The 12,337-nt window shown below is 46.3% G+C and overlaps 1 protein-coding gene across 1 annotated transcript in view; it reads right to left on the bottom strand.

The window, feature by feature from the left end:
- The window catches only part of SPCS2 (signal peptidase complex subunit 2), a 17,028-nt gene that overhangs the window by 4,451 nt on the left and 240 nt on the right, over window positions 1-12,337 (bottom strand). The window contains exons 2-4 of the mRNA XM_014956125.1: window positions 3,166-3,249; window positions 2,684-2,844; window positions 1,161-1,295 (exon numbers count right to left, since the gene is read on the bottom strand). Of these exons, the coding sequence (XP_014811611.1) occupies window positions 1,161-1,295; window positions 2,684-2,844; window positions 3,166-3,249 (380 nt within the window). The remainder of the gene's footprint in view (window positions 1-1,160; window positions 1,296-2,683; window positions 2,845-3,165; window positions 3,250-12,337) is intronic.

Raw genomic sequence — 12,337 nt, 5'->3', positions numbered from 1 at the left:
CCCCCCCACCCCCCCCCCCCCTCCCCAGCCACAACCTGCAGGAATTAATTATAAATCAATTAAAGGTTTTTAATCTCTTTGGGATGAATTTTTGCCCCCCCCAATTAAAGAGAAGCGCAACGTGAACAGAACCATGTGGCATCGCTCCCATTTTGAGGCTGGGACGTTGATTTTGATGGAACCAAAGAGATTTGTAGGTATAAAGGAAAATATTTAAGGTGATTCGGGGTTGGAACTGGATGATCTTTAAGGTCCCTCCCAATCCCAACCATTCCATGATTCCATGGGGAGATACGGGTGGAAACGATGTGCATGAGGCTGTTATTTCTGAGTAATTATATTCTGTAGTGAATAATATGGAATCCCAGAATGATCTGGGGTGGGAAGGGACCTCTGGAGATCATCTCCTCCAGAGCAGGGCCACCCAGAGCAGGTCCCACAGGAACGTGTCCAGGTGGGGTTGGAATGTCTCCAGAGAAGGAGACTCCACCACCTCTCTGGGCAGCCTCTGCCAGGGCTCTGCCACCCTCACAGCAAAGAAGTTCTTCCTCATGTTTAGGTGGAACTTCTTCTGTTGAAGTTTGTGCCCATTTCCTCTTGTCCTGTCCCTGGGCACCACTGGAAAAAGTGGTGGCCCCATCCTCCTGACACCCACCCTTGAAGGATTTAGAGGTGTTGATCAGATCCCCCCTCAGCATTCTCTTCTCCAGACTAAAAAGCCCCAAGTCCCTCAGCCTTTCCTTGTAAGAGAGATGCTCCAGGCCCCTCAGCATCCTCTCAGCCTCTGCTGTCCCCTCTCCAGCAGTTCCCTGTCCTTCTGGAACTGGGGAGCCCAGAACTGGACCCAGTGCTCCAGCCGGGACCTCCCCAGGGCAGAGCAGAGGGGCAGGATGACCTCCCTCCACCTGCTGCTCACACTCTTCCTGATGCCCCCCAGGATGCCCTTGGCCTTCTTGGCCACCAGGGCCCATTGCTGGCTCCTGGTCACCCTGTTGGCCACCAGGACTCCCAGATCTTAATATTCATCATGAGTTGCCTGGGAAGCCCCAAAGACCACGGTGCAGCGGTCGACCCTTTGCAGAAAATTCACATTCCTGGTGCTGAGCCACCAAAACTGCAGAAACACCAAAATTTCCCCCTAAAAGCCCAGGAATCGTTACCGTTTGAGGCTGGAGGAGAGTTGCCAGACGTCGTCGGGGTCCATCCCCGCCGGGTCTTTTCTGTGAGCTACCAGGAAAATACTCTTCTCTTTGTAGGAGGTGTAGATGGTGAGGATCCCCATCATCACAAAATACGTGATAAAATTAATTAAGGAAACGAAGGACGTTGCAATTAGAAGTAGAAATTAGGCAGAGAAATCGCTTGGAGCCCCTCAGACACCGTTGTTCAACCATCTCTTGTGACGTTATCATTCCAAACGGGATGCTTGGCTAAAGCCTCGTTAGCATGAGAAATTAAATAATAATCAGGATATTTTCTTAACTCTTTGCCGGGAGCGTTAATTAATGCCTGGAAGGGATGGGGGAAAGGGACAACTCCCCAACGTCCTCTCCCAAAAGGGATTTCTCCAGCCACATGAACCACTTCGTTGGTGAAACCACGAAGCAAAAGCGGAAATTATAACACCAAAATCCTGTTTTCAATTAATTTGCTAAATTTTTGGAGCAACAGTGGGAAACCGTGAGGCCAAACGAGCCACAGAATTAATCGTTCCCCACCCCCCAGCACAGATCCAGCCATTAGAATTATTTAATTCTGAAAATGAGAAAATTATCTCAATGCTCTTCCTGAAACCCAACCAGAGCCCTAAAAATAACGCAATCGCTCGCCCACGATCTCGCAGCCGTTGGTGGTGGTGACTCCCAGTTTGGCAAGAAGCTCCCAGTTCAGGCTGCCTCACTGGTACCAGCAAACCCTCTCCACCCCCATCGAAGTCACCCCTCATCCATCACCTACATTCGGGCTGTAAAATTTCCCTCTTGCGAGAGGAGCTGCAGAGAAATCGGTGTCACGCTTGACCCCAAACAGGGGGGAAAAAAAACCCCAACATCCCAGTTAGGCTGTATTACTGGAAATTTTCTAACTGGAGCTGACATCTAAAAATATAAACTCTGATTTATAGCACCACCCTCCCAAATGCAACAACTGCTTCTTTGCAACGGAGGTGCTGGGAAGAATTCCCCCCGGTTTACTCTTCCCTCTTGGGATCTGTCATATTAGGAAAGAGCAAATGCCTCTCTGAGCAGGCTACGGGGAGAATTTAAACAAAAAATTAACCCAAAATGCAAAAAAACTCCCCAAATCTCTCAGGGGCTGCTCTTCAGGTTGAGGTTAAGGCAGCGAGGTGGAGGAATTTGTGTGTCAAATGTGGGAAACGCACTCGGAGACAACGGGGAGCTCAAGGAGCGGCCACTGACAACTCCTCCATGAGCAGAATCGCTCCCAAATCCCCAAATCACCCAAATTTAGGAATTTTCCAGCCAGACAGGCAAGAATTTTGCCATCACATGAGAACTGTTTGATCATCAGCTGATCTCCGCGCCACAGGAAGGAAAATCCCTCCCAGGCCTGAAAATGGGAAGACAGAGAAGGGTTTTGTGGTGCTTTATGGTGGAAAATAACCCCTCCATAATAATAATTAAATAATAATAAACCCCTATAAATAAACGTATGCGAAGGATATGATACAACACAAAAGGCAAGAACAGGTTTGGATTCAGGGAAAGGGTGCAGGTAATCCCAAATCAAAGCTACGATGGCGAAGAGACAAGAGATTGTGCAGATGATGAGGCGACCGTCGATCAAACGGAAATTTTCCACGTATTTGTACTTCTCCAGGAGAACCTGAAGGAGAAAAATTCAGCCCAGTTTAGTCCGTGCTTTAATAAGTTCAATTGACAGCTTCTGGAAAGGCTTAGATTTAAAAAAAACCTCAATGACATGGGTAAAATGAGGAGAAATTTAATAAGAATTAATGTCTGCATTAACCGTAATCAATAATTGCTGATATTCTAAGATTTAGCCATGGGATTTGGGAGAGATGCTCCAGAACCAGCTCGGATTTGGGTTCCAACCAAATCCAACCAAATGCAAGATTACAAGTTTTTAAAGTAAATGTTTAAACCGAAGGAAACAGAGAGAGAAATCAGCAGGTGAAGAACGTACCTTCTTGGCAGAATCGTCCAAAGAATTTTTCACTGCCGAACCGTCCCATTTATCAATTTTTACCGGTTTGTCGTCGATCTTCCACTGTGACAGAAACCAAATGGAATTTAAGAGAATTAGGCCTTTTGTTTGAATATGTTTGTTTTTGTCGTGACCACAAAGAGAGGAGACACCCCAGAAAACAGCTCCCACTTTGGGAAAAACTGCCTGGAGTTGGAGAGAATGTGGGGCCTCTCACACAGCACCAGCGCCGCAGAATCACAGGATGATCTGGGGTTGGAAGAGACCTCTGGAGATCATCCAGTCCAACCCCCTGCCAGAGCAGGGCCACCCAGAGCAGGTCCCACAGGAACATGTCCAGGTGGGGTCTGAATGTCTCCAGAGAAGGAGACTCCACCACCTCTCTGGGCAGCCTCTGCCAGGGCTCTGCCACCCTCACAGCAAAGAAGTTCCTCCTCATGTTGAGATGGAACTTCCTATGTTCAAGTTTGTGCCCGTTGCCCCTTGTCCTGTCCCTGGGCACCACTGAAAAAAGACTGGCCCCATCCTCCTGACACCCACCCTTGAAGGATTTAGAGGTGTTGATCAGATCCCCCCTCAGCCTTCTCTTCTCCAGACTAAAAAGCCCCAAGTCCCTCAGCCTTTCCTCAGCAGAGAGATGCTCCAGCCTCCTCATCATCTTTGTAGCCTCTGCTGTCCCCTCTCCAGCAGTTCCCTGTCCTTCTGGAACTGGGGAGCCCAGAACTGGTCCCAGTGCTCCAGCTGGGGCCTCCCCAGGGCAGAGCAGAGGGGCAGGATGACCTCCCTCCACCTGCTGCTCACACTCTTCCTGATGCCCCCCAGGATGCCCTTGGCCTTCTTGGCCACCAGGGCCCATTGCTTTCTCCTGGGCATCCTGTTGTCCACCAGGACTGCCAGGTCTTTCTCCTCAGAGGTGCTCTCCAGCAGGTCACCCCCAACCTCTCCTGGTCCATGGGGTTATTCCTCCCCAGGTGCAGCACCCTGCACTTGCCCTTGTTGAAGTCCATCAGGTTCCTCTCTGCCCAACTCTCCAGCCTGTCCAGGTCTCACTGGATGGGGGCACAGCCCTCCATCATGTCAACCACCCCTCCCAGTTGTGTATCATCCATATGTTTTGAGATGATGCCCAGAACAAGCCTTTCCATCATCCCCATCACCCTTCCAGATTTACGCTTGTCGTTGGAAGATATTTCATGAAGTGACTTTTTAAATCCATTTTGTCCTAATTTCCATTCTGCCTTTGCTGCTCCCGTTGCCCTCCACAGAAAGGGTCAGTTTTGACTTAATTTTTCCCTTTGAAGGGACTCATGCTTTTCAGCCAAGCTGTTACAAACACACTCTTTGGGAGGGCTGATGACAGCAGGAAGATTTCAAGGCATCCAGGTATAAATATATAAATTATAAATCCAGGTACAAGAGGAGAATATAAAAGCATGAAGAAGAAATGAAAGTGAGGTCAGACCAATCCCCAGGATGAAAACAAAAGATTGTTGCTCTTCTAGATTGAGATTTTTCTTAGAAAAGTGTCCTTCATCAATAACTAATCTCAGCTATAATGGCTCAGTTTTAAAAAGGGGTTAATTTTCCTCTGAATTATGTTATTATTTTTCGGTGACACTATTCCTTTTAACCAATCAGACACCTGAGCTTGAGCCCTGGGTATTTTATACAACAATAATAATAATAATAATTATGATAGTCATAATTCTATGACTTTAAACCATCAATTATTTCAAACAGTTGAGTGATTTGAGCTCAAATTTTAGCTGCTGTTAGAAGCAATTCTCAACTTCGCTCGGGTTATTTCCTGTTCCCAAAGTTCCCAAGTTGAATTTATGAACCACCCATCAGAAGAGCTCGTTTCCCTTCTCTGGCAGGAATGAAAACATTTGAAAGTAAGATGTAAAACCTGATCTACTTCCCCTGCATTCGCTCAGGGAAAAGCCTGATTATCCTTCAGGTATGAATTATTAGGTGGGCAGTAAATGTCACCCTGCGCACACTCAGAACCTGGTTTACGAGGGAGAAAAGAAACAGCCAGAAGCATTTAAAACTCACAGAAAAGAGCTCTCACATCAGTGCAAGTTACAAAATATTTTAGGTGGCTAGTTTTTTTTTTTTTTTGAAGCCACCAGCTTTTCCTAAAGTTAATTAAAACACACGATAATTAAAAGCCAAACCCTTTGCCGTGAAGGAATATAGAATAATCCTTTCAAAGATTTATTTCTCCTTATAAAAGCATCTGTAAGTTTTATTTCTTGCCCTTTGGGATTCCCAGTGATTAAAGTATTGAGAGCTAGACTAGGGAGAGGAAAAAAAATTACCTTTTTTTCCTAATTAGTGAATTGGAAATCAGAAGTCTCGAAGTACTAACAGCACCACTCACCCCTTCTCTCCTTATCCCAAAAATAAATAAAACAAAAAGTGCTGAGGAAACCCATTTAGACTTGACCTCACCGTTCTCAGGTGATAGCTCCATTTCTCACGAGGGAGTGGAAGGAAAGCCAAAAAAAAGCCTGTGGATGTGGAAACATTCTCTGCTCAGCAAACCCCTAAACCAGGATCCTTTCCTGAAACAGCATCAGCTACTTCTGCTACAGAATTATTCTTATAGGGTGCAGACAAGTCCTGGCATTTTAAAAACAAAAATATTGGTTTTTAAAAATACCACCCCTCAGTAAGTTCACCAATGACACCAAGTTGGGTGGGAGTGTCAACCTACTGGAGGGGAGGAAGGTTCTGCAGAGGGATCTGGACAGGCTGGATGGATGGGCCAAGGCCAACGGGATGAGGTTCAACAAGGCCAAGGGCCAGGTCCTGCACTTGGGTCACACCAACCCCATGGACTCTCCAGGGTGGGGGCAGAGTGGCTGGAGCTGCCTGGCAGAAAAGGACCTGGGGGTGTTGGTGGCCTGTGGGCTGAACATGAGCCAGCAGTGTGCCCAGGTGGCCAAGAAGGCCACCAGATCCTGGCCTGTGTCAGGAACAGTGTGGCCAGCAGGAGTAGGGAAGTGATGGTGCCTCTGTACTGGGCACTGGTGAGGCCCCACCTCAAAGGCTGGGTCCCTCAAAACAGGAAGGACACTGAGGGGTTGGAGCGCATCCAGAGAAGGGCAACGGAGCTGGTGAGGGGTCTGGAGCACAAGGAGAAGGGTCTGGAGAACTTCTGAGGGAGCTGAGGGTGTTGAGCCTGGAGAAAAGGAGGCTGAGGGGAGACCTTCTGGCTCTCTCCAACTCCCTGAAAGGAGGGTGTAGCCAGGGGGAGTCGGTCTCTTCTCCCAAGGAACAGGCCATGGGACAAGAGGAAACGGCCTCAAGTTGCCCCAGGGGAGGTTCAGATTGGATATTAGGAAAAATGTTTAGTCTGAAAGGGTTATTAAACCTTGGAATGGGCTGCCCAGGGCAGTGGTGGAGTCACCATCCCTAGAGGTATTTAAAAGACGGGTTGACATAGAGCTTAGTGATGGGTTTTATCAGAGTTAGGTTGATGGTTGGACTCGATGATCTTAAAGGTCCCTTCCAACCTGGACAATGCTATGATTGAGTAGGAAGACACATGCAAGAGACACCTCAGCTGGATTCGCTGCAAGACACACCAATAACAGAATCACAGAATCTTAGTGGTTGGAAGGGATCTCTGAGATCATTGAGTCCAACCACAAAAAAAGAAAAAAAACAAAAAAACAAAAAAAAAACACCCAAAAAACCACACCAACCCAAAAATACAAAACACACCACACCAAACTTGAGGGGCTGGAGCGGGTCCAGAGAAAGGCAACGGAGCTGGTGAGGGGTCTGGAGCACAAGGAGAAGGGTCTGGAGAACTTCTGAGGGAGCTGGGGGTGTTGAGCCTGGAGAAAAGGAGGCTGAGGGGACACCTTCTGGCTCTCTCCAACTCCCTGAAAGGAGGGTGTAGCCAGGGGGAGGTTGGTCTCTTCTCCAGGGGAGGTTCAGATTGGATATTAGGAAAAATGTTTAGTCTGAAAGGGTTATTAAACCTTGGAATGGGCTGTCCAGGGAAGTGGTGGAGTCACCATCCCTGGAGGGATTTAAAAGCCGGGTTGACATAGAGCTTAGTGATGGGTTTTATCAGAGTTAGGTTGATGGTTGGACTCGATGATCTTAAAGGTCCCTTCCAACCTGGACAATGCTATGATTGAGTAGGAAGACACATGCAAGAGGCACCTCAGCTGGATTCGTTGCGGGACACACCAATAACTGCCCAGAACTGAACACAGTACTCGAGGTGAGAAACTCGAGTAACTAAGCCCTGAAATCAGTTGGGGCTGTGGGGAAATCTTCTGTCCTTTCTTGTACTCAGACTTAGCTCAAGAGAAAGGCATTACCCAGGAGGGAAGGTGTCATTTGCCTCTGAAAAGGTTCAGTCTCTAGAGCTGCTCAAACCCTCCCCCCGTCTGCTTTTTACAAATAATAAAGAACAAATTGAATGGCAAGATTTTAACACCACGAGGAACCTCCGCGGGCCATGTGAAGCCTTCCCTCAGATTATATCTGCTTTTTTAAGCACAATCATGATTTTTTTTTTGGGTCAAAGGCTGCTAAAGGAATCATTTTGAAGAAGTCAAAAATATATATGCGCAAGTATTTCAATTACCAGTTACTGTGCTAAACCAAGACAATCCTCAGTATAAAACACGACAGGGTTCTCCAGCTTGTTCCTAAGTGAGAGCAAAAATCCAGAGATACTTGAGAAGATATCACTCAAGTGATATTTTTGTGATATGTTTTAAAATTAAATATTTGATACTGGAATATTTGCTTTTGGCAACAGCACGGTTTATCTAATACCACAGCACAACGCATCCATCCCATCATCAACACTCAAATTTTTAATCAATCTTATTATGTCTGGTTTTAATTTCTAAAGGCTGTGAGGATGGAATCAAGGGTTATGCTAAAATTTCTTCTCTTCTCCTCCCAAATAAAACTGACAATTTTCTAGAGAAGACAGAGTAGCTTGAAAGCACCAATGAAGAAAGCTCAGGAATCAGGGAATAAATGAAAATAAAGCCCAAGGCTTTTTTTTAAATAAAACCCTCAAGATTTTAAAGCTATTTTATGCTCTTTTTTCTAGAGAAGACAGAGTAGCTTGAAAGCTCAGGAATCAAGGAATAAATGAAAATAAAGCCCAAGACTTTTTTTAAAATAAAACCCTCAGATTTTAAAGCTATTTTATGCTCTCGTGGCAGAGCAAGAGCTGGATTCTTGCTTCTTGTTCTCTGTCCTGAACCACCTGACACTGGAATTGCCAGATAATATCCATGATAATTAACTGTTGTTAAGCAGAACAACAGTTCTAGCAGAGAAGCAGCACTTTCAGGGACAGATGTAAAGCTCACATGACATTTTTTTGAAATAAAGCTGTTACTAGGAAAAAAAAATATCTAATCTTAGGACCATCTAAAGCAAGGAGCTGAACCAGCAGTTCTTCAGTTCTTCTTCAGGCTTCCCTGTAGCTGACTCTTCCGCTTTGAGACAGAAACAGCTTGATGATCACAGGGTGGTTCATGTCAGAAGGGACCTTGTATCGGGGACATATCTGCGGTTTGGGGCTTCAGCCAAGGAGAAGATTGAGGCCTCCCTTTACCTTGGTCTTGATGGTCCCATGAGGTTATTTCTCCTAACACAGCACAGCACCACAGCGCTGCTGCTGCTGCTGAGATTTGGCTCCAGTCTCACAGAGGAAAAGAAAAACACCACCAGTTCTAAACAGTTCTTTAGTTTGGGGGTGATTTCACTCTTTTGTTTTAAAAACCAAGTGAACAGTTATCATGCTTGTCCTGAGCACATCCTAACTATGAATGGGAAGAAAATACAGTGTTCTACAGCCAGGAGTGGATGTGGTACCTGAAAACAATGAATGGGAAGAAAATACAGTGTTCTACAGCCAGGCACTGATAGGAAGTGGATGTGGTACCTGAAAACGTACCTGTGTAAGAACAAGGCTTCAGAACAAAGGCTGAAATATAGAACAAAATCAGAAATGCAATTTCAAAAAGCCACAAACCCCACTCTGACACCAGAAGCACACAAAGGCCCCAGGTGTTGACACGCAAGGAGAGGTGCAGCCTGCAGCTGGATGGCAGCAGGGGAGCCTTCTGCCCTTAGCTCCGAAAAAGGGAGAGCAAAACGAGCGCGTGCTTTCACAGCAGACACCGGGGGGTCAAATTGTCAAATTATCACCTTCATTTAAATCCTTTCACAAAACTCCCTCGTAAGCAGGAAGCCTGGAAAAATCCTGCAGGAGAAATGTCAAGATGTTCCTATCTCATGATGGCACAAACTTAACGTTTCCTGCTCCTCCCCTGCCTTATTCCTTCTGCTGCTACTGTCACTCTCTTTTACATCAGGTCCAATTTTAGCCTGCAACATCTTCTGGGGAGCTGGTTTGTCTCTTCGGATATTGCTCTGAAGTTTACAGTGCTCTTTGGGCATTACACACATAAATAAACAAGTCAAATCATACAGTGAAAAAGATTTGTTGCTGCTGCAAGAGGAGCAGCAGCGTCAACTTGATAAACTCTTCAAGAGGAGTAACATTTCTGCACCTCATCTGTGTTTTCTAGGGCAAGGATGAAAAGGAAAGTAACTTCCCCTTCCTAAACCCTAAAATTGGGAACTCTTCACACTGGGACCTGCAAAGTTGCAGCTGAGGGAGGCTGGAAGAGCCTCTGACGTTGCAGCTGATGGCCTTTTCCTGTGGGTTGGGCTGCAGCCCACACAGCAGTGAGCCCCAGACCGCAGGTCCCCGCCCCCTAACTTAAATTCTAAAATAATGGTGACATCACACGCCATGAGCCAGGCAGAAGTGGCATTTGCAAGAGGCAGAGTCCAGGGATATCTGGACTTGCATCCAGCTGCACATCAGTTCCCACTTCCTCTTGAAGGAAGAGTCGTGGTGGACTCCAGGGAGTTGGCGCAGCCGTTCTCAGCTCCCACTAGATCAGTGTCTGCTTTGGAGGAAGGAATTCTGCACCCTGCTCTCCCCAAAATACCAGTACTGCCTGATTGTATCCCCAGTGAACCAGTCCCCTGGTCCCAGAGAGCTCCTGCTGGGGTACAGGAGCAGAAGGCAGTTGCAGCAGTTGGTATTCAGGAAGTGGTTTTAGTCCTGGAGCTCGCAAAACCTTCAAAAGTTTTGCTCTAGTAGGAGCAGAGCGTGGTTAATAACTTTGTGTTGTGCTAAATGGGTGAAATCTCAAGGTGTTCGAGGGGACTGCAGCCTCTAATGCACAATTAGGTGGTCCTGCTTAAGTGAGGAGAGGTTGAGAGGAACTACCTGATTATCACAAACACCGGAAGAATACAAGAAGGACAAAAAAATGGGATTGATAAAACACATATCTCCCTAAAAAGGGATAGTTAAAACATAAATCTCCCTAAAAAGGGATAGTTAAAACACAAATCTCCCTAAACTCACCCTGACTTACCTTACATAAAGACACACTAAACAAGCAACCTGCCTGAAGACTTTAAAGCCCTGCTGATAAACTTATTTGTCTGTTCGAGAAAAACTGCCTGAAGACTTTAAAGCCCTGCTGATAACTTGTTATTTCTCTGTTCGAGAAAAGCTTGAGCAAATTATGGACCTAAGGCCACGATTCTCCAGATAATACCTCAGAAATATATACACCAGTTCATAGAACTGACCAGATTTTGTTTAAGTCATCCAGGGGGAGGAAATAAAGGCACACAAATCACAGAATGGATCACAGAACGATATGGGGTTGGAAGGGACCTCAGGAGACAGAGGGAAAAGAAGATAGAATTATCAAATGTGTGTATGCACTTCAGGTAGAAGCCCCGCAGAAACTATTCACTGGTTTCTCACTAAAGAATTCAGCTCCCACACCAACTGAGTGTTTCCTTTACCAACGACTCCTTTTGCCCCTCAAATAACTTCCCCTCAGCATCCACAGGGCAGGAGGAGTGGGAATGCCTTGGGAGCTCGAGGCTTTTCAGAGTTCTCAAAGTTTAACCACAAAGCGCTGTAATTTCAAAACCGAAAGCTGAGCACGTTTACAGAAGAGAGGCAAAAATATTTCATTAGCTCATCTTGCCCTGAAAGCATTCACTCAAAAGCTTGATCTACTGTTCTGAGGAAAATTCTTAAGGGTAGTAAGAGCTTCATCTCAAACAGATGCAGAAAACTACACTCTTTATGTTATGAAACATAGTATGTTTATGTTAAGTTACGACTATACATATAGGAATGAAAATCAAAGTGTTTTCAATTGCAGCCACCCCTATTTTGAAAATCAGTGAAAGATGCTGAACACACACCCTTTTGCAACCAGTGATATGGACAAAAAAAAAAAAAAATGCCCCTAGGTCTTTAGTTTCAGCTACCAAACTGCCAAACACCACAAAGAGCTGAGAAACAAACACCTGGCCACTAAACCGGAGCTGAGGTGAAAGCCACTTTACAAACAACTTCCTTTAAACTACTGAGACTATTTTATCAGCAGACTTTTACAGAAGGCTATGCTCCACCTGACCTGCTCTCTCCAACTCTCTGACAGGAAGGTGTAGCCAGGGGGGGGTCGGTCTCTTCTCCCAAGGAACAGGCAATAGGACAAGAGGAAACGGCCTCAAGTTGCCCCAGGGGAGGTTCAGGATGGATATTAGGGAAAAATTTATTTCCTGAAAGGGTTGGAAGAGGCTGCCCAGGGAAGTGGTGGAGTCACCATCCCTGGAGGGATTTAAAACAGGTAGATGTAGAGCTTAGCGATATGGTTTAGTGATGGTTTTTGGCAGTGTTGGGTTGATGGTTGGACTCCACGATCCGAAAGGTCCCTTCCAACCTCGGCCATTCTCTGACATTCTGCCATGCCCAGCGTTACCTTCCTAGCAAAACACCCACCCAGAGGAGCCCGGCCGTACCGCTAGTCGGCCTTTTGTCAGGACGGGTTGGGTAAAAACCAGCCACGCTGGCAAAAAAAATTTAAAAATAAAAAAAACCCCAAAAACCTAAGCTAATTCGCAGCCGGCTGCTGCTATTGTGGCCGCACAGCCTGCCCTCGGGATGTTCCCTCCCTCCCCGCTCCTCCCCGAGGGCTCTTCTCCCATTTATTGCCATTACAAGGCGGCGGGAGCTCCCCACAGCCCCACGGCTGAGGCGGGGGTTTCC

The sequence above is a fragment of the Calidris pugnax genome, unplaced genomic scaffold (genome assembly GCF_001431845.1).
Source record: "Calidris pugnax isolate Ruff unplaced genomic scaffold, ASM143184v1 scaffold257, whole genome shotgun sequence".
In the NCBI taxonomy this organism is placed as follows: Eukaryota; Metazoa; Chordata; class Aves; order Charadriiformes; family Scolopacidae; genus Calidris; species Calidris pugnax.
Note: the sequence above shows the minus strand (reverse complement) of the source record. Positions and strands in the feature narration are given on the sequence as shown.